The 23,066-nt window shown below is 45.7% G+C and overlaps 1 protein-coding gene across 1 annotated transcript in view; it reads left to right on the top strand.

Annotated features, from left to right (window-relative positions):
* Positions 1-9,018: 9,018 nt before the first annotated feature.
* ECRG4 (ECRG4 augurin precursor) overlaps positions 9,019-23,066 on the top strand; it is a 99,444-nt gene continuing 85,396 nt past the window's right edge. The window contains exon 1 of the mRNA XM_085622620.1: positions 9,019-9,417. Within this exon, the coding sequence (XP_085478746.1) occupies positions 9,297-9,417 (121 nt within the window). The 5' untranslated portion in view covers positions 9,019-9,296. The remainder of the gene's footprint in view (positions 9,418-23,066) is intronic.

The following is a 23,066-nucleotide window of genomic DNA, read 5'->3' as shown; positions in this document are numbered from 1 at the left end:
TGCCACATATGCATCATCAACATTAATTAATGTACTTTTTGCATATTAAAGCTTGCTTTCAAAGACAAAATAGACACTCTTTTATATGTTTAATGTCCATTAATTCATCATTTACAGACTGTTATTGAGTCACTCTGGTTCCATTACAGGTTTGGGTCACACGAAATAAGAATATTATGTCAAATATATGTATTTACTTATTTGAGGTTTCCTGTGTACTAGACGAAATGGCAGTCAGGCAGCTGAAAATAAATTCTGAGCGAAGATCCTTATACAAAAGGGGAAAACACCACAAGCAGCAACTCTTCAAGAACATCCTTCTATACCCCTACAGGGTCTCAGTCATCAGGCCATTATCTCATCGTCCACTGCCTTATTCAAGGCATTACAATACGAAGAGTGTCTGCTTTGATTGCATCCCTCAATCAAAAAGCAACTTTGTCCCGCCCCAAAACTCCTAACGCCCAAGCCCCAATAAATCCTGTTTTTTTTGTGTCTGTCTTCAACACCGGGCTAATTCTGTATGCTGGATTTATTTTATTGCAATCACTGTCAGCTGACTGCAAAATGTCTATTTGTTTCTCCCTCAGCTTCTGCTGCGGTTAAGCCGTGGTTCAGGAGTTGAGCTGGAATGGTTTTTGGAGGCCAGCAGGACCCAGGGTAGATGGAGTGGTATGGCAGTACCAGTTGGCTGTTTTACAGCTTGGCGAAGTCAAGACCTTTCTTCTGGGTCATCTTAATGATTCATGCTGGGGAGCGATGTGTAATAGTTTGAGGGCCATATTTAGCATTGGTGTGTCACTTTTGCACCACTCAATAGGGTGCAAAAGCAATGCAAATCTTAAGTGCGATTTATCAAGCCACACAACGCCACCTTATTTATTTATTTATTTGAAGAGTTTTATATAGCGCTGGCTAGACCCGGAGGTATCAGAGCGCTTTACATGAGAGTGGCGGGAAAAAAAAAGTTTTACATAATTACATCAGGTTACCAGAGCATCGAATAATACAGAAAACAAGTCCCATGGAGCATAGAAGGGATTCGTAGAGAAAGCAAGCTGGGGGACACAGGGCAGCGGCGTTGCGGCATTCATGTTGCTGCTTTGTCAGGGGAACACGACTCATGTGTCCCAGCATCAGTCACCTTGCGTTGCCCTGAGTGGCTTGATATATTGAGTGCAACATAGTGCAGCGCAAATCGCTGCATTCTGCATCACACAGAGAAAGAGAGGAAAATGCTTATGTGGATTGTTTTTGTGCATGAAGGTGCTACACAAAATCAATCCTGCTAACAATGCAGGCACCCTTGCACCATGGTTCAAGGGTGCCTCCATTGGTGCTAGGCAGCACATTGTGCACCAGGGCTGGGAAAAGACAAGAATGTGCCGTATTATGTTGAATATTGTGCATTCCTGCCCTTTTCCTTTAATGCAGGGTGGGAAGTCAGCTGGCTGCACTGCGTGACTTAATGATAAATATGCCCTGGAATGTGGGTCACAGTGAATAGATAAGAGGTGTGAGCTCCGTTTTTATTGAAATACCAAGCAGGTACAAACGTAAGGCCATAGGATGGTAAATAAATAAATAAAAAGTGTGAGTAGGAAAAAAGAAAGGTACCTTTAAAAATAAAAATAAAAGTGTGAGTAAAAAGTAAGAAAAGTACCTTTTCTTTACATGGGCTTGTGCTAAGACTGTGTTTGATTGGTGTCTTACAACCATTTGCATTTGTGAATGAGTTCTCCACAGATCTCTTGTTGGGCCAACCTTGCTGAGAGATATAGAGGAAGCTGAGAAATACTCTTTTCTTAGAGTCCTTAATAGGGCCACCCACATGGAAAATATGAGAATTATCTGAGAATGTTAATGATGTAAGCCCTAATTGGCTCCATCACCTAGAGAAATAGCTAGATGACAACCCCCATAAAGCTAATCCTGTGAACTACACAGATTCGACAGAGAAATACTAAGTAAATAAATTCCCTAATAAGGTCCACTCAGATCAGAAATATGCGAGCCAGTGGAGAATTAGTCAGACTTCATCCCTAGTCAGCCCCACCTATAATAGTGTTAGCAGATAATAACTCTAATTATAGGGCCACCCAACCCAGAGATTTAGTCAGCAGCAATTTACTCAGTGCTGAGATACAAGTAAAAATACTCGGATTATGGTAAGCAGAGACAGCTACTAATATTCTTACCACAGATCCCTTACCATGTCCACACCAATCAGGAGAACTCAATGAGAGATGTAAGGCAGCAAAAATCATTCATGCCGCCTTGGTTGGCAGAGTCAACAAGACAGGCTACCTGTGGATCACTTAGGCTATAGATTACTAAACTGGTCTGATTAGAGGACAGGTAAATGGCTACAAGAAATCTTAAGGCCCACACAGGACCAAACAGGTGTCGATAAAGGCGACTTCCATTTACATAAGACGCCCCAATCAGGTGAATGCCCAAGCACGCATCCCTGTCATAAGAGATGAAGAAGTATTTTCCTGGTCACAAGACTGATCACAAGTGAACCTTGCGAGAATCCTCCTTCAGTCAGTCAATGTGGCTACCATTGGTTGCCAAGTTCAAATTAGATGACCGTTTCCAACTGGAGGCCATGGAACCCGCTAAAAACATTTATGAGTTGAGGTGTTATGAGGAAAGAGCAACAATGGAAGAGGGGGACTGAGGATTTCCAGAAAAAAGTCTTTGTGTTATGCAGAACAGCTGTTACTCAGGTTCATCAGCCTCCGTTGCTTTCACAGACCCTTCGCTACAAGACATACCTTACCCCATCTGCACAGTGTCCCCTTCGCACCTCACAGAATCTCTTTGTTTTATGAGGGACCCGAAGATTTTGTCCTGAGAAGATGGCATCTGGGGTCAAGGTACAGAGACCGGGGACACAATCTTTTAAAAGGAAGGGACAAAATGTACTCCTAAATACCAGACTCCTAGACACCAGTAATACAATCAGCAGAAAACCTTAAAGATGTCTCTGGGCAGACCATTACCAAGACAGAATACGCATATTTTGACCTCAAGTTCTTCCATGTCAAAATGGTGACAGGCTTTTCCGGGTCTACAATGGTTCTGTCGGGTGTTCAACATATTTCTTGTGAAACCAGATACTTGTTATTGTCTTCAAACCTCAAATAATGATATATAAGTTGTTTTAACATATGGAACACCAAACAAGAAGGCAAAGGCAACACATTGAGTTATTTTATATAAATTAAACCATTTATATATACACACATTTTTAAATAAGGCTGTCAACACAAGGTGAATTGACTATGGTGACGTCTGCTAAAGTGAGATTGGTGCTTAGTGATAGATCATAGTGCATATATTATGTACAAGGTGATTAAAAATATATACAGGTAGAAAGAAGGCCAGAAGACAACGGAATTCACAATGACTAAATTAGTCATTCAATTGTACAGAGAGACTTGGAAAATCTGGTCCACAGCGAATCGTCGACGTTTCAACCTAATCTATTCTCAATTAATCAGTCAAAACGGGTCTTCATCAGGACAAAGATGGCGGAAGGGGATGACAGCCCTCTATGAACCAGAATAACTCTAGGTCAGTTGGTCATCTTTAAAACGGTCAATCCAAGTGGTTGGATCAAATGTGGTCTTGGTCCTGGCTTGGGGAATCAAGTTTAATTTTTCCCAGTGTAAAGATTCTGGAGTGTTTGCTTCCAGATAAAGATCGGGGTCTCAAAGTGGCGAGGTAAAGCCAGGCATCAGTCCTGTTTCAATGCAGCCGTCTTCCGGGTCAGCATAGGTGACCACTTGGGAGACCTCTTGGGTGACCACTTTATAAGGCGAGTAACTACTGAGTGCAGTGTATCTCAATACATCATTAATTAATCTATGTCACAATGAACATCCTTCAGAATTCATTGTGTTTTGTTATTTTTTTCACTTCTTTGACATTGCTTGGCATAATGTTTTTCTTTCTTCTTGAGAGTTTTATCTGACTTGTTTCATCTTTGTCCGCTCTTCCTAGATGCTTTCCTCTCTGTTTATCGAAGGTCATCACAAATAAAGAAACTATTGTGGAAGAATTTGGAGGAATGCTTGAAATTTGTCTAACCACTGGCAACTGCTCGGGAAAGCATAAGAAACCATTGTTCTTTTACCCACCATGTCAACTGAGACTAACCCAGTCATATGCAAATCAGTCTTAAGCCTGCTCCAATTGGACGAGTCCAGCCCGAACTGCCAAACCGGGTCCTCTCTAAACTGAAACACAAGCAACCCAAGACCAGTCTCGCCCAAATTGAGCGCCATCAGTCAGGTGCAGCTTGGTTCCAGTGGCACATTGAGCAAAGGACCCAGGTTGGGGCAAAACCATGGCCATTTAGGGCATTACATCAGACACACAATGGTGATGGGAGGAATGCATTCAATTTGTCTAACCACTGGCAATCACTCAGGTAGTATTCCAACCCATTGTTTTTTTGCCCACATGCCACCTCAGTTTGGACCCAGCCTTAGGCATACCCTTGGCCACTTAGGGAGCTACATCAAACACGCAAAAGGTGCTGCAAGTTTGTCACCTATTTGAGTGGCACCTGTGAAAGCTGCTTTACATGTCTTTTTGCTCGGGCCGGAGAAGCAGCAGGCTGGCACCTGGCAAATGTTGCCCTTATCATATTTTCGAAGTAAAACTGTAGAAGTGGAGGATTGACTAGAAGTTGCACCCATGATACTCTCATGCACTTGTGCTAGTCCTGTCCTAAGGTCACTAGGCCTGCTGCACTATTGTATTCGTGGTCACAAGTGAGACACATTGGGCACTGGTGGTGGGCAGCTGTTGCTGATCCTCTCACCCATCTAACCGGTTGTCACAGGCAGGCCTGGAGGTGCCTCAGTGCCAGTAAGCAGTGGTGACGAACGCACTGGCTAGACAGGGCCTGAGCTGCAAAATGAGTGTGACATGTGTACGGATCCGACAGTGACCAAACTTGAAAATTAATTGCAAAGTCAAAAACATTTTGTTAAAGAGTTGTCAATGTCTCACATGGGAGACAGGACATTACGTGGCAGCGAGCCAGCTCCTAGTCCAGTGATGGAGCCATCTTGCATTGTGCCAACAGTGGATACTGTGTATGCATGAATGCGCTGGGCTTCAGCCTAACGCTTCGCACCTGGCGGGACCCAGACCTGCACTCACCTTCCCCCCCTCACCACAATGGTCACCTATCATTGACAATGCCTGCTATAACACTGTGACTGCACCACCGGTTACAGCCTTGGCATATTTCTTTAAGAGTAGACCCCGTGACCATTCCTTGGCAGATGACATCAAGTGCAGCAAGCACGTGTACCCTACCCCTTTAACCCTTGTGCAGCAAAGTGCTGCATCGTACGTGAGTCAGAGAGTCTAAGATAAGGGCACTGACAATGGAAGCATACACCCCAACCTCAGGAAACAAGTAAGAGGGACATTTAGTATGTGATGAGAAATGAGTCGTAAAATCCACCATTTTTCCACAATGTTCAATTCTTTTTAGAAGGAAGACGCCTCCCAAAGTTCCCTTAAAGCAGTAGTCCCACAAAGTTTGGTATGGCTAAACCCACGAGGGCTGTTTTTTGTTCCTGGTCTGGCCCTGGTATGAAGGTTACGGTGTGGAAGGAACTCTTATGTTTGAGTCGAAGCACAAGTAAGTAAAGACATATCTGTAGGGTGATCAGACGTTCTGGTTTTCACTGACGGTGCTGGTTTTTGGAGCAGTGTCCCGGTGTCCCGACACTTTGCTTCAAATTAAAGAAATGTCCCGGTTTTTGCGCAGCATCCGAGATAAACAAATAAATGTCCTGGCTTTTAAATAGTGTCTCGGGGGCGCCTGCTGTACTTCTGAAGTCAGTGTGAGCAGTCAGTGTGAGCAGTCAGTGTGAGCCAGGTGCAGCGAGAAGGTGCAGCTGCCCAGGAGGCGCCACAATGGGGAGTGGAAAGTCAGCCAGGTGAGCAGCTCAGTGCGTTAATGCACCGACTGCGGGGATCTGCATCAAACCTGAAGGCCACCTGTTCACAAGCCAGCAGGATGGGGTTACTTCTGGGACCGGGGAAATGCGATGGGTCTATTGGGTTCTCCATTTTTGCCCTCATGGTGACAAAAAAAATCTTACTGCTGCAGCATTACCACGTTTCAGTGCCTTCAAAGAGACCAGTTATAGTTCTTTCACAGTCTCATCATTCCAGAACTGAAGCATTTTCAATGTTATGTACAAGGAAGCCAAAGTTGTTGCTTATTTAGCTTATGCAGCTAACAACAATTGACAAAGCTTATAGTCCTGGGTTGTTGTATGTGTATTGTTACTCGTTGTATTAATTATCTGGACACAATGACAGAAGCAGCACATTTTTCTGGCAGGACACTATGCTAAGCACAGATTTTTTTAGCTTATGTGTTTTAAGCCACGTCTTCAATTATATCAGCCACTCCCCTTGAGAGACCCTCCCCCACCATGTTTTTTCATCACACTTAAAGCCCTGGGTACTTCTGTCAGTCCTACTTCTATGTCTATGACCTGTCCCGGTTTGTAGGTCTCGCTAGAGCCAGCGCATGCGCTGCACTGGCGAGACATTTAGTTAGTGGGTTTGCAAAGTGCTACCCAGGCTTTTGCTGGCCTCAAGCTGGCGATTACGCGCACAGTCGCGCGCAGAGCCGCCATCTGCCTTTCCTTTGTTGTCATGGGTAATTAAGCACCTCTCTCGCGGGCACCTTTTTTATTGCAGTTCCATGACGTGCTCTCTGTTTAAAGCCTGCAGTGCTTGTTTAACTTTCAGCGCGCGCTCGTTTTTGTTTTTAACATGCTAGCTGGTGTGTGATGTATACTATAGTTCGGCTGATGCTTTAAACTTCAGGGCTATGAATATTAGTACATATATAGCTGTGAACAGAGGCGGTGCTTTCGAGGAAGCAGGATGAGAACTCGAGAAAGGCGGTGGTGATGAAGGCTCCAGCTAAAGAAAACGATCGAAAATGCTGAAGCAAACTTGACCTTTGTTTTAATTTTTAGCTCCAGCCACACATTCTAAGGTGAGGCAGTTCCCTCTGCTGGTCTGGAGCGGTGCCGCACCTGCTGCATAATATACAGTAGAGGAGGAGTGAAAACGCCGTTTCTGTTGTTGAAATTTATTATCAATTATTTTGCGTGTATACCATCACTTTCAGTAGCGATCCTTTTGCCATGCAGCAGTACTTGAAACCAGAGGAACAACAGTTGTCAATTTACACAAGGAAAGTGGGTCTTCCGACGCCCCGGTTTAACAGTAAATGACAGGCACTATTGAGGAGCAGCAGGCCAATCACTATCACGGGCACTGGTGCAACTGAACCCGCTGCACAATGTGATAGATCTATTCATGGGAGCAATCAGCACTGAAGTTGTGTAGTGCGGTAATAAAATAAAACGGGGCATATGAGTTAGCACACTTTTATAGTGCACATTGCAAACAAAATCTGCTCCAAGTACTGATCAACAGGAAAATAAAGTTCTTTGCCCCGGATCAAACAATTTACAAGAATAGTGAAGCTGCATTTGAAGGCTACCTCTCGGAGCTCCAAATGTTTAACTTTGACGTCAATCTTTTATTCTTTTTTGTTTCTGTTTCAATCCGGCTTTGTCTTGCTCATGTTGCTAATGCCACTGGGTCTGACTTTAAGCCATGCACATTGTGTTCCCAACCATTTGCAGCAGCGGCCTTGTACAACTTTTGCACCTTTTGTTTCAGAATACCAGTGCTGTGTGTGTGTGCCACGCCAGTAGGACGAGACTCCAGAATTGGTTGAGAAGGGAGCACCACTCCCACATGGGATACTGGATTTTATCATTAAGAGAAACTGTCTAAAGGTGAACACAGTGCCTTGGGTTACCAGGTGAAGTCCTGGTCACACTTCCTGCCAGGTCAGTAGGATACACGATACCCCATTCTACATTAAATGAGCGATGGCAAAGCCAATATGTCTGTCATTGGCCATGAACCTTTTTCCTTTGTCAATGCTTGTTTTGCTTCATCATTATTTTTCCAAACACTGATTGCAGACGAAGCAGCTGGGCACTCAATCTTAAAAAAATTAAAAAATAAAACAGGCTGAAACCCAAAATATTTTTGAGGTCTCAAAAGGCTTCCATTTGCTAGTGGTTGCCATTGGCACTTAAAGGATCTGCTTAATGTATGGATGTGCTCTTTGTCAAAGGGCAGAATGCCATCACTCTCAGTGACGGAAGTGGGCCTATCCTCCACCCCATGCTGAGGTGGTGTAAGAAAAATGTGAATGACACACCAACAGAGGAATGGACGAAGAGGGCTGACTGAAAGTGTGCTATACATTTCGTTTTTGTAAAATCAAAAGGTTTTGGCTAACGCCAGTCCTTTAAAAGCGTACTGGTTGTAATCTTAGTTAAAGTGAACGTACCTGGCCCCCCAACACCATTGCAGTGGCAAATATACAACAAGCATTGGCATAGCCAATAGGTCTCGCCTTTCGAACCTTATAAGTATTTAGTTATGCAGTACAATATCCTCACTGCAACAACATTAACTGTCGCATGGCTAAAACACTTATAAGGTCCCAAAGGCGAGACCTATTTGCTATGCCAAGCAATGCTTGTTTGTTTTGATAATCCGGCCACCCTACATATCTGCAGCAATTAACAGAAAGTAATGACTAGTGCATTTAAGCGTAACAATTTGTCGGACACCGTGAATGACCAGCAAATAATAATATGGAGCTATAAGGGAACTACTTTCCACAGTGTAGTACAAGATGTCTTTAACAAGAGTGAACAGTTAATGCTGGCCTACCACGACACATCGACCATACCTTGTATCATTTAAGTTTCTTCAAGACGTGAATGAAATGCATTTTGGAAAGTGCATTAGACATTTTTGGCATTCGACTTGCAAAAACAGCACTCCACCGGCAGCAAAACACAGAGCTGGACCTGTACTTGTCATGAAAATTCAAGCCCGGTTGCCAATAGCCCCAGGACCCGAGAAATTCCGTGCAAACATAGAGACGTGTTTCATACGTGCAAACGCTCTTCTGGAAAGAAATACAGTGCTTCTTTGACAAATTACAGCCGAAGGCGACTACCGAGGATATCTTTTAAATATGCCATAAAACATGAGAAGCGTCCCTGACGGGCCAGACACACTTTCCAGTTTGTTTCCAGTGGAAGGATGCTCAGCGCCAGCTGGTTTGCTTCAGGTTTCTAAGCTGCATTCCATTGCTTGTGTCAGCTCGCGCGCATCCACGGGAGCTTTCTCCAGACCAGAAGATGGCCTCGCGCAGCAGCACGCTCCACCAGGGCTCGGCCGGTACCGCCAGGTGGTGGTGCCCTCGTGGGCTCTCCTTGGCAGCATTCACCCTCCTCCTGGCCCTCATCTGCCTCTGCCCAGGTGAGAACAATTCCACATGCACGTGCGTAATTTTTAACTCTCTTAATATTGTATGAAGAAATGTGTAAAATGTCTGAGGAACGACCCCGTTTAGGGCAGAATTTCCGTTAGCCAATGCGAGGAATTCCGACTCCACCACCATTTCGACGTATTTCTTTCGAATGTTCTATTAGGAGAGAGGAGATTTCTATTTAGAAAAAAAACAGTTTAATCTATCATGGGTCGAACATCTTTGGGGGAAAAAACACTCTGAAATTATATAAATGCCTGCTACTTCTGGTGGAATTTAAATCACCAAATGTGGAAAACGGAAAAACAAGATATCTGTTACTAGCGGGTGGCTTTCTTAGCATATTAGGAACATCGCAATTCCCTTTTTATTTAAGGTCTTCTGCCATTTGCATAAGACGCTTTCATGGAGTTTAGGCTTTCAGATGAGTTGGTGAACCAGTCACCCAGGATTGGACAGCCCAAGACGTTTTAAGGCATGGGCAAAGAGAGCAATTGCCCACGTCGCCCACCTTCTTCCTCCCTCCTCCTCCCCCAGAAAAAGAAAAATGTTAAAATATCGAGAATAATCTCTTTCTCTTTCTCTCTGCCTCAGTATTTCGCACTACTTGGCTCTCTTCCTTTCACTCTCTCACTCTCCTCTATTTCTTTATCTCCTCCTCTCTATTCATCCCTCTCTCTACCAGGGTCTGATTGGGATCACAATTCAGCCCGGGCATACCCCTAAGTGACCCGCATCTCTGGATCATGCTCTTTCATGAAACACCATTTGGTTTGTCTCATTTTAGAGAAATGTTTGGTAAATGAAGCATTTTAAATCTAATATCCAGTAACATTGGTGAAAAGTATTATAAGCACAGCATTTTGTCCGGAAGGTGGAGGTGAAATACAAGGGCCACAACATATGTTCTGGCTAGCGTTGCAACTTGTCTGATTACTCTCCAAGCATGAGTGGTATTTTAATAGCTTGGCCCTACAAAATGAAAAAAAATCACCCAAAGCCGGTATTTTTCCTTTGACCAGTATGTATCTGAAATAGTGCCCCGTAAAAGCACTTTAGAATGTGTTTTAAAGCTGCCCTAATTGTCCTGACTGATAGTTAAACTAAACAAAGGCAGAAAAGACATGGTAAAAGGGAATATGGGTGTTTTTATATGAAGAGTCCTCTTTGATTATCATGCTCTGGCCTTTGCAGAGAAAAGAAAAAAAATAGATAGTTATTTTTGTTATTGTAGCTTTAAATAGTGTGAGCACGACCCAAGGGCATTGGAGCAGTTTACATGATCACCAGTTACATTGCACAAAATCAAATTAATTTTGATTTTAGGCATGGGGAGATTGATTGCCTGGAATTACAGGATGTTGATAGGACAGTGGGACTTGAACCTAGCGCCCCAATTTCAAAGTTGACAGCTCTACCCTAAAGCCACATCTTCTCTATTTTTAGGTCTCGGCTAGGCAGCACATGCACTGTCTCGTCGAAAGATGCTGTGTACACATTAGTGGGGGAAGCTCCGCCCACTTTCCACCTATCTTTGTGATTGGCCACAATCGTAAATGCTGAATGCTGATTGGTTTTTGTAAACCTAATCCCGCCTCCTGACGGTCATGTCGTCATTATTATCCTTCCACAGCTATCAGCTCCTTTACCTTTAAAACTGTTTAGTTTCCCTGCCTCCTCCCGTTCCCTCCAGCAGTCCGTGAATTCTCAAGCAAGCAGCACCACCCCACCCCCTACCGTTTGTGCATTTTTAACGCTCGCACTTCCGTTTAAAATGCTATAGGGCTTGCGTAAATACGAGTCCCATTGCATTTTAAATGCTTGTTTGGTGTGGGTTTGGTGGGTGAATTAGCACTCCTTTTTCGTTGCAGCGAATGCGCTGCTTGTTTCTCTCTCATGCACGCGCAGGCACTAGCAGATGCTACTCAGTTGTAAACATGAGTGCTGTCTGCAGCCTCTTTTGAGCGAAGGGAGCACCGTCCACACGCTCGTAAACTCTGGGAATTGGAGCCGTGGTGTGCAAATCGTTTCTGGTAATCTTTGATGTGTGGATTCCTTTTCTTGATAAATATAAATACGGGTCCTGCACCCGTGAACTTGCACCGATCCCGTCAGCTGGACATGGCCGTGCTGATTTCTGACATCAATTTGAGCCCGACCTTCGCCGCAGCATGCAGACAAAGGATTATTTGTCTGCAATCTGAGAGATTATCGGATGGCTAACTGAAAGTATCTCATCACGAAGACCGTGAGCGTGAGACGGCAAGTGTGACAAGTTGGGGTGCTAACGCACAGGAGGGCGTGGGGGGAGCCTGACCTGGTTTACTCACTGGTCTTACTGCTCGCGGGGCTCTGTATCCATTGAGTTAAAGCTATCACCTACATATAATTGCGGCGGGATACTCCAGGGGGCACAACTTTGGAATTTCCCAATTTAGATTTTTTCTTTTTCCCTCTGTACTTTCCTGCTCAAAGATGGTAGATGGCTAATTTTTAAGGATTGGAAAATATTTTACATCTTTTCAATATGAGTGAAATACGAAGGAAAATAACAGAGTCAACCAAGAGTCTTTTCAATGAATTTGATGATGGACAGGGGCCCTCCCCAGAGTGCAGAGAAGGTATACCACCGGCCTCCAGCACTATAAGACAATTACTATATGTTAGAATCCGGGTTCTCTGGTTGGCACAGGCGGGTACTTGTGTCAAGCAGGGAACCTTTCCTCTAGTCAGGGTAAGGGTGTACACTCCTAAAATAACCCCTGCTCACCCCCTTGGTAGCTTGGCACGAGCAGACAGGCTTATCTCAGAGGCAGTTGGTAAAGCATTTGTGAACACATACAGTAACCAAGTGACAACACTACAAATGGACACCACACAGGTTTTATATTAAAAATAAGGATTCTTTATATAGAGTTACTACAAGACCATTAAACGACAAAAATACACAATACTGTTACTTTTAGATGGTAGAAGTTTGCTTAGTTCTCTTCAGTTCTTAAATGCGACACTTTAAGTCAATGTACCTTTTAGATGTGACACGCAGGGCAACGAAAGTGTTGCAACGATGTTGATGCGATGAAGTTTTTGGTGCAAAGAAATAAAGACGTGAAGATCTTCCAGATGCGTTACGCTTCTCCGATGTTGCGAGAAGACTCGACTTGATGCGTCAGCTGCAGCGGCGTCACCCTTTACGCGATGCGACGACAGCGGCCTTGGCAGCGGCACTCTTCTCTGACGTTTGCGAGACGTTTCGCTCGATGCGATGTTGCAGCAGCGACCCCCTTTACGCGATGCGACGACAGCAGCTCTGACGGCGGCACGCTTCTCCATGGATGCGAGGCGCTTTTCTTGATGCGGTGCAATGCGACAGCTACGATGGCTGTGATGGCGACACGCTTCTTCTTCGATGCAAGACTCTTCTCTTGATGCGGTGCGATGCGTCAGCTATGATGGCTGCGATGGCGACACGCTTCTTCGGCGTTGCGAGACACTTCCTGGATGATGCGAGACGCTTCCGCTCGATGCGATGCTGCAGCGGCGACACACTTTACGAGATGCGATGACAACAGCTCCGATGGCGGCACGCTTCTCCTCCTTGAGTCGCGCTTCCAGCTCCTTGCGACACGCAGTCCCTCAGAAGGCCCAACAACAGCAGCAGGCACTTCCAAGGAACTCTGGGGAGCTGGGGGGTGAAGTCTGTTGTTCCTGAGACTTCAGCAGGAGGCAAGCTCTAGTCCAAGCCCTTGGAGATCTTTTTAAGCACAAGTTGAAATAAAGTCTTTTGTAGTCTTTCTCCTCTCCTTCAGCAGTAAGGCAACCACTGCAGGCCAATCCCCCTGGTCAGGGACAGTGCTCCTCCTTACAGCTTTCCCAGTTCCTTCTCCTCAGGCAGAGGTTCTTCTTGTCAAGAAGGATCTAATTTCTTGGGATCAGGGTCCCAATACTTATACCCCTAATTCCTTTGTTCCTCTGGGGTAGAGGGGCCTTTGCCCAGTCCAAACCAGTTCCTGAGCACTTTGTTGACATGACTCTGACTTTCTATTCAGGGTGCAGGGCAGAGACATCAGCCGCTCCACAGGAGGTGGAGCCAGCATTGTGGTGGCAGAACACAGCCCTATTCAGAGTCCAGGTGCACTCCTCCCACCCATCTGGATGTCAATCTCTCTATTCACCACCAGGCTACCTAGCCCTGCCCCTCTGGGTTTCCCCAGCCCTGTCACTCACACAAACCAGACAGGTAGATACACATCATAGCAGAGGCGGGCTGAAATGCTTAGGCAAGCAAATACCAACTTTCTAAAGTGGCATTTGCAAACACAGAATATTAAAATAAACTTTACTAAAAGATGCATTTTATTATTCTGAGTTCAGGCATACTAAACTCGAATTTCTACCATGTTCCCTGGGTCTGTTAGGATCATAGAATGTAACAATTCTAACAGCCCATTCTGGCCTATGGAGAACAGGTAGCCTTACAATAGTGAAAAACAAAAATGGCTGTAATTCACTATTAGGACATGCCACACACATCAGGGCTTGTCCTACCTTATGCTTACAATGAACCCTGCCCTTGGACCTACCATGGGGGTGACTAATAGGAAGTTAAGGGAAGGTTTAGGGACTGGCAAGTGGGTGCACTTGCCCAGTCAGCATGACAGTACCAATCTGCATGCAGGTTCTGCAATGGCAGACCTTAGATACATTTTACCAGGCCACTTCTGTGGGTGGCACAACCAGTGCTGCAAGCCCACCAGCAGCATTTGTATTTACAAGCCCTGGGCACTCCTGGTGCACTTTACTGGAGTCTCACAGTAAACCAAATAAGCCAATCATGGAATCCAACCAACATATACCTTTTAAATAGGGAGCACTTGCACTGTGGCACTGGTTGGCAGTGGCACAGTGCTCTGAGCAGCTAACACCAGCAAAACACATGAGGCACAGCGACAAAAATTGGAAGAGAGACTCACGCCAAGGTGCCAGGTCTAACACTATATCATTATGAGAAACTGCTGAAAAAGGAAACAACTGTTCCACCATAAAAACTCAAGCCGATTCCTGCGCGCCGGAAATTAGCTGTGTAAAATAAAGCTCATTAAACTACAGTACAGTCACCCTTCTGTCAGACCGCAAATCTGAAAGCAAAACAAATGCGGCGTAGAATGATTCTTTTCAGCGGCTCCCTCGTTCTGTTTTTTTTCTCTTACAAAAATGGAAGAAACTTTTCACTTTCCCTCTCATATCAGTACTCTGTTGCGTACTTTGTTTTTGTGAAGACCGCACTGCCTCCAAATGCCCCCAAACAACTCCTGATGTCGCACAGATAGTTGGCGTCTGTCCCTTTGCACACACCCCTTGTGCAGAAATTAACGAGCCACACTGTGCATTCTGTCTGACTTTTCTCCTCATGGTCTCACCTGGGAATTGTCCTCCTGTCTGTAGGGTGATCTGTGTGATCTTCGGCAGGCCGGGAATCAATAAGTAGCGTGATTTAGGGAAATGTGAAGTGCTAAACATCTGACTCTCAACAGAGCGACTGCTTATATACAATGGTGGCGATGGAAGGGGGTGGGCGCTAATGAGGATGGTGCACCACCTGTAAATGTCCTGCACCCCCTTGTGTGTTGCTGCCAGTGACATCCGCAGCTTCACCTCTGGAACAGCTCACCTCAGGGACACCCAGGGCTGCTCTACCCCGCCACGTGCACATTCTGCTAGCCAGACTCACTCTTTCCCCTAAATCTTCCCCATCCCCTCACTGTTTAAAACATCCCCGTGCAGACAGGTAAAGCATACTCTGCAGTGAGCACTGCCTGAACACCACACATGCTCCCATGGAGGGTGCAAGATGCGATGGAACAATACTGCTGCCCCAAAGAGAGACTCCAGAGACCCAACAACCCACAACCTGCTCCATGCTCAAGTACATGCATCCAGCATACACAGTACCTGCCTTTAAATAGTATACTGCGTGTTCCAATAGGTTTTATGTGATGCTATCGAAACGTTGCCGCACACCGTTTCTTCTTAATTAATTTTCAATGCATGGAATTTCATGCACCTGTATGTAACGTAAAATAATGGAGCCCTGTTTCCTGCGCCTTATTACCAGTCGCTGGCTGGCTCCCTCAAGCTGCCAGCTTACCTTTTCCCTCGGCAGCCTGCAGCCAGACCCCAAATTGCCAGGCTCTGTAATTACCAGAGTGCTCCTGTTTAAGTTACAAGCTTTTTTTTGTGAACTCTAAATAAAACTCAAGGACGAACCTGTCTGTCCTCTGCTTATCTAGGGAGTCACTTTCTGGCCAGCCCTCTCAATTTATCTCTCTTATATTTAATCAGCATTAAGGTATTGGTTGTCCTTAAGAGCTTTGTCTAATGGGGTTACTGGACGCTTTTGTAAGTCAAACGTTTCCTTTTAATCATATACTTAACTTTCTAAAGCACAATTGGGGGCAGGCAGCGCATAAGGTGCTGCATAGCTCAATAAGGTCCCAAAGCCAAGACCATTTGCATTGCAAATGCTTGTTTTATTTGTAAAAGGTGGCCTCACAGTGAGGCCCATATAAGCATACACTTCCATCCACCTAGGCATGAAAGACACTGGGGAAAGGTGATGACACCCGACTCCCAGGTAGCCCTCTTTTCTTATTCACCAACTGACCAGCCCATCACAGCCTCAGTGCGATGGCCAGGCAGGGGAGAGGTTAGGAAAAACACAAAGCTTCTGCTGCTCTAGTAATGGGAGGAAGCAAAAAACACACAAATTATGGACAGAATGCAGAACAAATCAAACATTCACCCCCAGTCACAGATCTGGGTTAAATCCATCGTTTTTTTGCTTACCACACCACCTCAGTTTGGACCCAGCCATATGCAAATCAGTCTTGACCCTTCTCCCCATGAGAACCGTCTAGCCCGAACTGCCAGTCCAGGTCCTCCCAAGACCACAAAACAAGCATACTGATATCAATTTCGGGGATATCATCCCTCATCAGCCAGGCTAGTTTGATTTCAGTGGCATAGTGAGCAAGGGACCCACGTCTGGGCATACCCTTCCCACTTAGGGCGACAAAGCAAAACAAAACACAAATGATGGACGAAATGTAGAACAAATTACACATTCACCCCCAGTCTCAGATGTGGGTTAAATCCAATGTTTTTTTGCTCGTCACACGACCTCAGTTTGGACTCAGCCATATGCAAAACAGTCTTGACCCTGATCTCCATGGGAGCAGTTCAGCCTGAACTGCCAGGCCAAGTCCTCCCTGAACTGGAAAACAAGAATCACCTACTCCCTGCAGACCCAAACCTTCTCTTTTTCTATATGTAAGGCACCCCTAAGGTAGGCCCATGGGCAGGGTGCAATGTATTTAAAAGGTAGGACGTGTACCTTTGGAGCTTTACAAGTCTTGGAAGTTAAAAACGGCTAAATTTGTTTTTCACTACAGCAAGGCCTGTCTCTCCCATAGGTTAGCATAGGAGCTGTCTTGTAACACTTTGTGTATCTTCCAATTGGGAGTAGATGGAAAAATTGGAGTTTGGTGTCTCTGGACTCACAATTTATAAACATATCTTCAAATGAAGTTAGTTTTTAAATTGCAGGTCTGAAAATGCCACTCTTAGAAAGTTAGTGTGAAGGTGTCGAGTGCACTCCTTCCCTCGACACCTTCACACTTGCTTTGCAACTAAACTCGTCCCAAAAATGAGAGTTGCACCCCACGAGTGATTCAATTATTGAATTAAGCGAGTTACAATATACACTTATACATCGCTTTGGAGACAGGATAACATCAAGGACCTTAAGATCATCGTTTAAAAAAAACATCAAGTTTGAACTGCATTTGTTTCATTCTAAGGAAGTTGACTCGACACTCTAAGGGCTGCTAATTACATCATGGATTTTTTTCTGTTGAAAGTCATCGATTCCAGATATTACTTTTTAATATTTATTTCATTATGCTTTGATAGTATATTTATAGCAATAAATTTTGGATTATTATTTATGTTTTAAAATCTATCGTGGTTAAGGAGGATTAGTTCTGATTTGCGTTAATTTGATGTTGGATTTCTGGGTTAGTGCATTATGGGATGGGTAGTTTTCAGTTTTCGCTCACGAGCACCAAAGGAGAAAGCAGGGAACGGGACTTGGTCTAATTAGGCTTAAAGGGGAAAATGTGTGCAAACATGATTTAAGAAAGGGTTGTGGAAGGAGGGAAGTTGATAATTTTTTGCAAATAAGGGAAGACACACAGATTTTGAGTTGCCGGTTTCACGCGGTAAATGTACATTATATCTTGAGGGTTTTATATCATAACAAGGGAGTTTGGGTGAGGAAATCTTTGATATTCTTTTCTGTATTATAATTTTGTTTTCATGGGTTTCAAGAGGGGATGGGAGTCTAATGGCAGACCGAGGTAAAACTGTAGCTGAGGTTACTGTTCTTTAGAAATCAAATATCTTGCGCCTTTTTATCATTGTTGATGCAGTTCTTTTTTAATTTATTTGCAGTACCCCTGAAGAAGAACAAATGTTCGAAATGCATTGGGTTTATTTACTGTACCGGTCTAAGGAGGTTGAAAGCACATGTCAAAGTTTAAGCTTTTGGCAGCATTTGGCATTTGAAAATGCGGAATAAAACATTCCATCTCAACCTAGCTGTCTCTGCAGTGATTTAAAAAGAATGTAGTACATGGATTATCAGTTTCGTAAACTTCAATTGGATTACTATGGCTAACTATGGTTCACCTGGTTTACATATGGTTTATTGTAAGAGGAAGGTTTCCTCACTTTCGCAGTGCAGCAGTAAGGGGTACAAGTGTTGCCCCCTTGTTCTACTCTTAGAAAGTTAGCATTTTGTTACTTTAACCATTCTGTGCCTCTGCCTGTCTCTAGAATCCACGTCTTGATTGGATGACAGTTGGGCTTTGTGAATTCACTCTAGACAGTCAGACACAAAGTGAGCTGAGGTGTGCCTCACATTTCCTGATGGCACATCACCAGGCTGATGGGTCTTCCTGAGCTAAAATGGTGGGAGGAGTTGACACTTGCACCTGAATATGACTCTGCCTGTCCCGTCACAAAGAGCTGCATGCCACCCATGTAGTGTTTCTGGAGCCAGGGCCAGAAATGGCAGGGTCTTGTGCGCTTCAAAGACCTTTCGTTGAAGTCTCCTTACTTCAAAGGCTAAAATGGGTATATGTACTGGACCTCAGACACCACATCCTCAGAACACTGTTGGACTGAGGACATTCTGCCAGGAAGAATAGCTGTTGTACTGCTAGGAGGGACTGCCACTTTGCTGCTTGCTTTACTGTGTCGGCCTGATGTCTGCTGCTTCTTGCCTAGGAGTGAAAGGACAGGACTTTACTCTCTGCATCCTGTTTTCTAACCATCTCCAAGGCCTTGACCAAGGTTGCCTCCTGTTGCTGAAGACTCAGGGACATTAAAGACTTAACCTACCTCTTGCTACCAGCTCTTCTGCTCTGAGTACTGACTTACCAAGAGGTGCCAAATCCAGTCCTAAGCCATTGGAGTTGATTCTGGTGCTGGTCCTGTTCCAAGTGAAAGAAGTGCGCTGATCTGTTGTGACCACCGTGAACAGACGAGGAGTGGTGCAAAGTGCTATAGGATCTGCAAGTAGGTCCTTCCCCCTGGGTGATTGGAGCAGGGGTGCTTGGGAGGCACCTGGGCCTTTACAGAAGTCATGGAGTGCTGACCATGCTGCATTAGAGGCAATGTTCCAGAGGACTGACCCCCAGCTGCAAGGGCCATGGGAAAAGCGATGTGAAAGACGCCTAGGCTCTGCTGTGGTTCCTGCCAGTGCTGATGGGGGCCGGTGGGCGCCTGCTCCCTATGAGGGGAGCCCCCAGCCTGACTGTATTCCCAGGGTCTGCATCACTAGTAGTCCTGAGCACCTGCAAGGAATGCACCTGGGCCCGGTGGGGGGCATCATATCAAGGCTTGATCACTGACTGTTGCTTCTGCCTGCTGTCCATCCAGGTACCCAGATGATCTTGGGATTGCAGGGGTTTCTACTCGGCCTCCGTCCTAGACTGATGGCCTCTCTAACTGAGACACAGTTACCTGACCAACTGGGCTTACCTGGTTATGCAGGCCTACAACTGTGTCACTAACATGAGGAAAGACAGATTGTAGCATCAGGCTCAGGATAGCACCATCACCCAATACACCATCACGTGCCAGCTGCTACACAGCATCACTTGTCAAGGTTAGGCGGCCTCGCCAGAACAGTACCCGGCATGTGAGATTAACCATCCAGGGTGGATCTACTGGTAGCCATTGAGGGCTCCAGGGAAGCACTTGAGGGACAAATAGCAGGTGTATCCATGGAAGTCAACCTCCTATGCACAGATGTACACAAAGAAGCAGACAAGGTAGACAACACTGAATCCATTATCAATACCTTGCAATCGGAGGTCAGTCAGTTTAAGCAACAGGTGTCACAAATGTCAGATGCCACAAATTTGCCGAAAAATAGAGTTGAGGATGTCGGTCACTCATTCTGAAACAATGTAATACTATTGGGATTTCCTGAATGAGTTGAGAGCCAGTTTGCGTAGACCTTTCTTGAGGAATGGGTACAGGACACTCAGCGCCCTAGGAGCCTCTCAAACCTTTTGTGTTGGGGAGGGCCTGTGGGTCATGGACCCCCTTGACACCACCAGGAGACCTACCCAGGGTTCTCATTGCCAGGATTATGAACTACTGTGACAGGGACATTATCCTGAGGGCCACAAGGGAACTTTCAATCCCTCAATTCGAGAATCACAACATCGCCATATATCCGGACTACACTCATAAGTTTCAGGAGAGGTGCAAGTCCTTCCTTTCTGTGAAAAAGAAGCTCTGGGAGATGACCTTCAAGTATATGCTGTTATATCCTGCAACACTCCGTGTCATTGGCACTGGGAAATCACACTTCTTTGAGCACCAGGGGGAGGTATGGTCCTGGTTGGATTTTTCTTCTCTGATCTCAGCATGTCCGCTGAGTGATGTTGGACCCCTTCCATGATCATTCTGGGAGAGGCTTGAATGGATGCCCTCAGAGTGGAAATAGTGGCCAACGGGAGCCGCGGAGGCTCGGCCACATTGTGGTCAGAGAGGATGGCACCATAGACTTTGATGCAGAAGATCAATCCTTGGTTCCCAAGACTTTGATAACTGAGATCCACGGTAAAGGTGGAGCGCTTAGCTTTACCCCACGGACCCCTGACGTTGTTCCTGAAGCTGTGATTTCCTGATTTGGGGAGCTTCTCCATTTCCTACTTGACATTAACCTTGTTTCTACGGCACATCAGTCTTGATCACCTTACTCCTTCATTCAAGGGGGTGTCTGCTCTCTTACACCTAGATCTTTTGGGGCACACAATGGGTTACAGGATGGAGCTGTGCCAACACCTAGCCATGGGATAGGGTATGACAGATATTGGATTGGACCCTGCTAATGACTGCCCTCTGTGCCTCGTTGGTGCGGAGGGTGCACTATCACTGAGTGGGGCGGATGGGATCATACACCCCTGATTTTTTTGTATCGGTGGGAGGTAGTCTTCCGGAGGAATGGCATCTATCCCTCTCTCCCCTTTTTTCTTTCTAATTCTTTTTCCTTTCCCTTACAGGTGCCACTTGTTGGTGTCGGTTGGGGATTTGGGGCATAGTAGTGTCCTTTCCCCAGCACTTTGATGAACCTTCGAGTTTATGCCAACAGTTTGCAGGGCAGGGCCTCTTGATTCACACTCACACTTACATTTGCCATGGTTGGTACTGATGCTTACTTGTTGATATCCTTGAGTGTAAGGGGTCTGGGTACCTACACGAAAAGATATCTAGTGTTGTCCCTCCTGTGGTGGAATGCTGTCCAGATTGTGGGTCTACAAGAATCCCATCTCTCCGACTCAGAAGCCAGTAAATTTGTTAAGCGGTGGAAGAGACAGCTTTACTTTGCTAATCACTACACAACGCCAGGGGGATCCTTATATGGACAGCACCAGACTTTCCTTTGATCTGAGACACATGGAGGCCTATATTGAGGGGAGGTTCCTACTGCAACAGGGAAGACTTGATGAGATAGACATGGCCATTGTGAACACTTATGCACCTAACACATATGACTGGCAATTTTTCCCCAAGATTCAGGATGTCCTCACACTGACCATACATTGATCAGTGGTTTGTTCGGGTGATTTCAACTGTGTCGTGGATGGTGGTCTGGACAGACACCCTTCTAAACTGACCTCTAAACCCAGGATTACACTTTCCCTAAAGGAGGCAGTCGTTAATCTGGGCTCCGCAACATATGAAGGGGAACTTACCCCGATGTGAAGGAGTTCACTTGCTACTCCTCTACTGACAACACATACAGTTGATTAGACCGTATAGTGATCTCGGACTCCCTGGGGGGAGGGTGTCATTGGTGGCCCATTTGTATCAGTACCTCTCCAATCACTCCCCAGTACTCAGTAAGTTCAGCTGGGGGAGTGCAACCTGCTCGCTTCTGGGATGGAGACTTGCCCCTGAGATCCCACAGGATACAGAAGGTCAGGAGACTGTCGTGAAGGCTGTCTCAGACTATTTCACTGTGAACTGGTCCTGCACCCTACATCACGTGACCGAATTGAAGACGATGAAGGCAGTGATCCGGGAGAGTTGCGTGGGGCTCTCTTGTGGGGTACGGCGAACACGCCATTCCAAACTTTAGCAGGGGAAAACTGAATTAGCACGTGTACAACAGCTGCCACAGGTTGGCACCTCCGAGTGCCCAGGCGAACTGGCCATTCGGCAACATATTGTGGAAGTGAGGGATAGACTGGAGAAAAATACCCTTAAATCATATCGCCAGCTCCTCTATGGGGAGGGCAACACTTCAGGGCATCTGTTGGCCTGGCTCCTAGGAAGGGAGCTTCCTCACTCCCCTGTACTCCACCTCAAAGACTCTATCTGAAGAGATGTGAGCACACAATGGGCATTGTCAAAACCTTCAGGGCCCATCTGGAGGGTGCCTACCAGAGGGGCACTGCAGCAGCTCCCCAGTGGCAAGACGCTGGGTGGCGATTGCCTCCTTACAGAGTTCTACCAGGCTTTTTCCCTTTCCCTTACCCACTACCCACTGGAAGTGTTCCTGGAACCTAATAGTCCTGGGGTCCTGCCAGAATCTATGCAGGAGTACTACATCTCCATGATGCTCAAACAAGGGTGTGGCTGCTCGAATCCCACCTCCTATATATCCATGATTAATACAGACACTAAAATCGTTTGCAAAGCTCTTGCTCTCAGGCTGTGTCTGGTCATTCAGCAATTGGGCCACTAAGATCAATGTGGATTAATTCCTGGTCATAATACCACCGTGGACTTATGTAGGTTGTCTTGCACCAGGTGGATGGAAGGGAGAACGAACTCTCCATTGTCTCCATAGATATCGCTAAAACCTTCAACACGGTGGAATGGCCATTCCTTAAGCAGGAGCTGAGGATCATGGGGACTGGCCCTTGATTTCGTTCCAAGGTGCATTTATTATACAGGTGGCCTGACACCAGGGTGTGGGTAGGTAAATTATGTTCGGAGAGCTGGCCTACTGACAGAGGAATGTGGCAGGGTTGCCCTCTATCCCCGCTTCTTTTTG

Source organism: Triturus cristatus, chromosome 8 (assembly GCF_964204655.1).
Source record: "Triturus cristatus chromosome 8, aTriCri1.1, whole genome shotgun sequence".
Classification (NCBI taxonomy): domain Eukaryota; kingdom Metazoa; phylum Chordata; class Amphibia; order Caudata; family Salamandridae; genus Triturus; species Triturus cristatus.
Note: the sequence above shows the minus strand (reverse complement) of the source record. Positions and strands in the feature narration are given on the sequence as shown.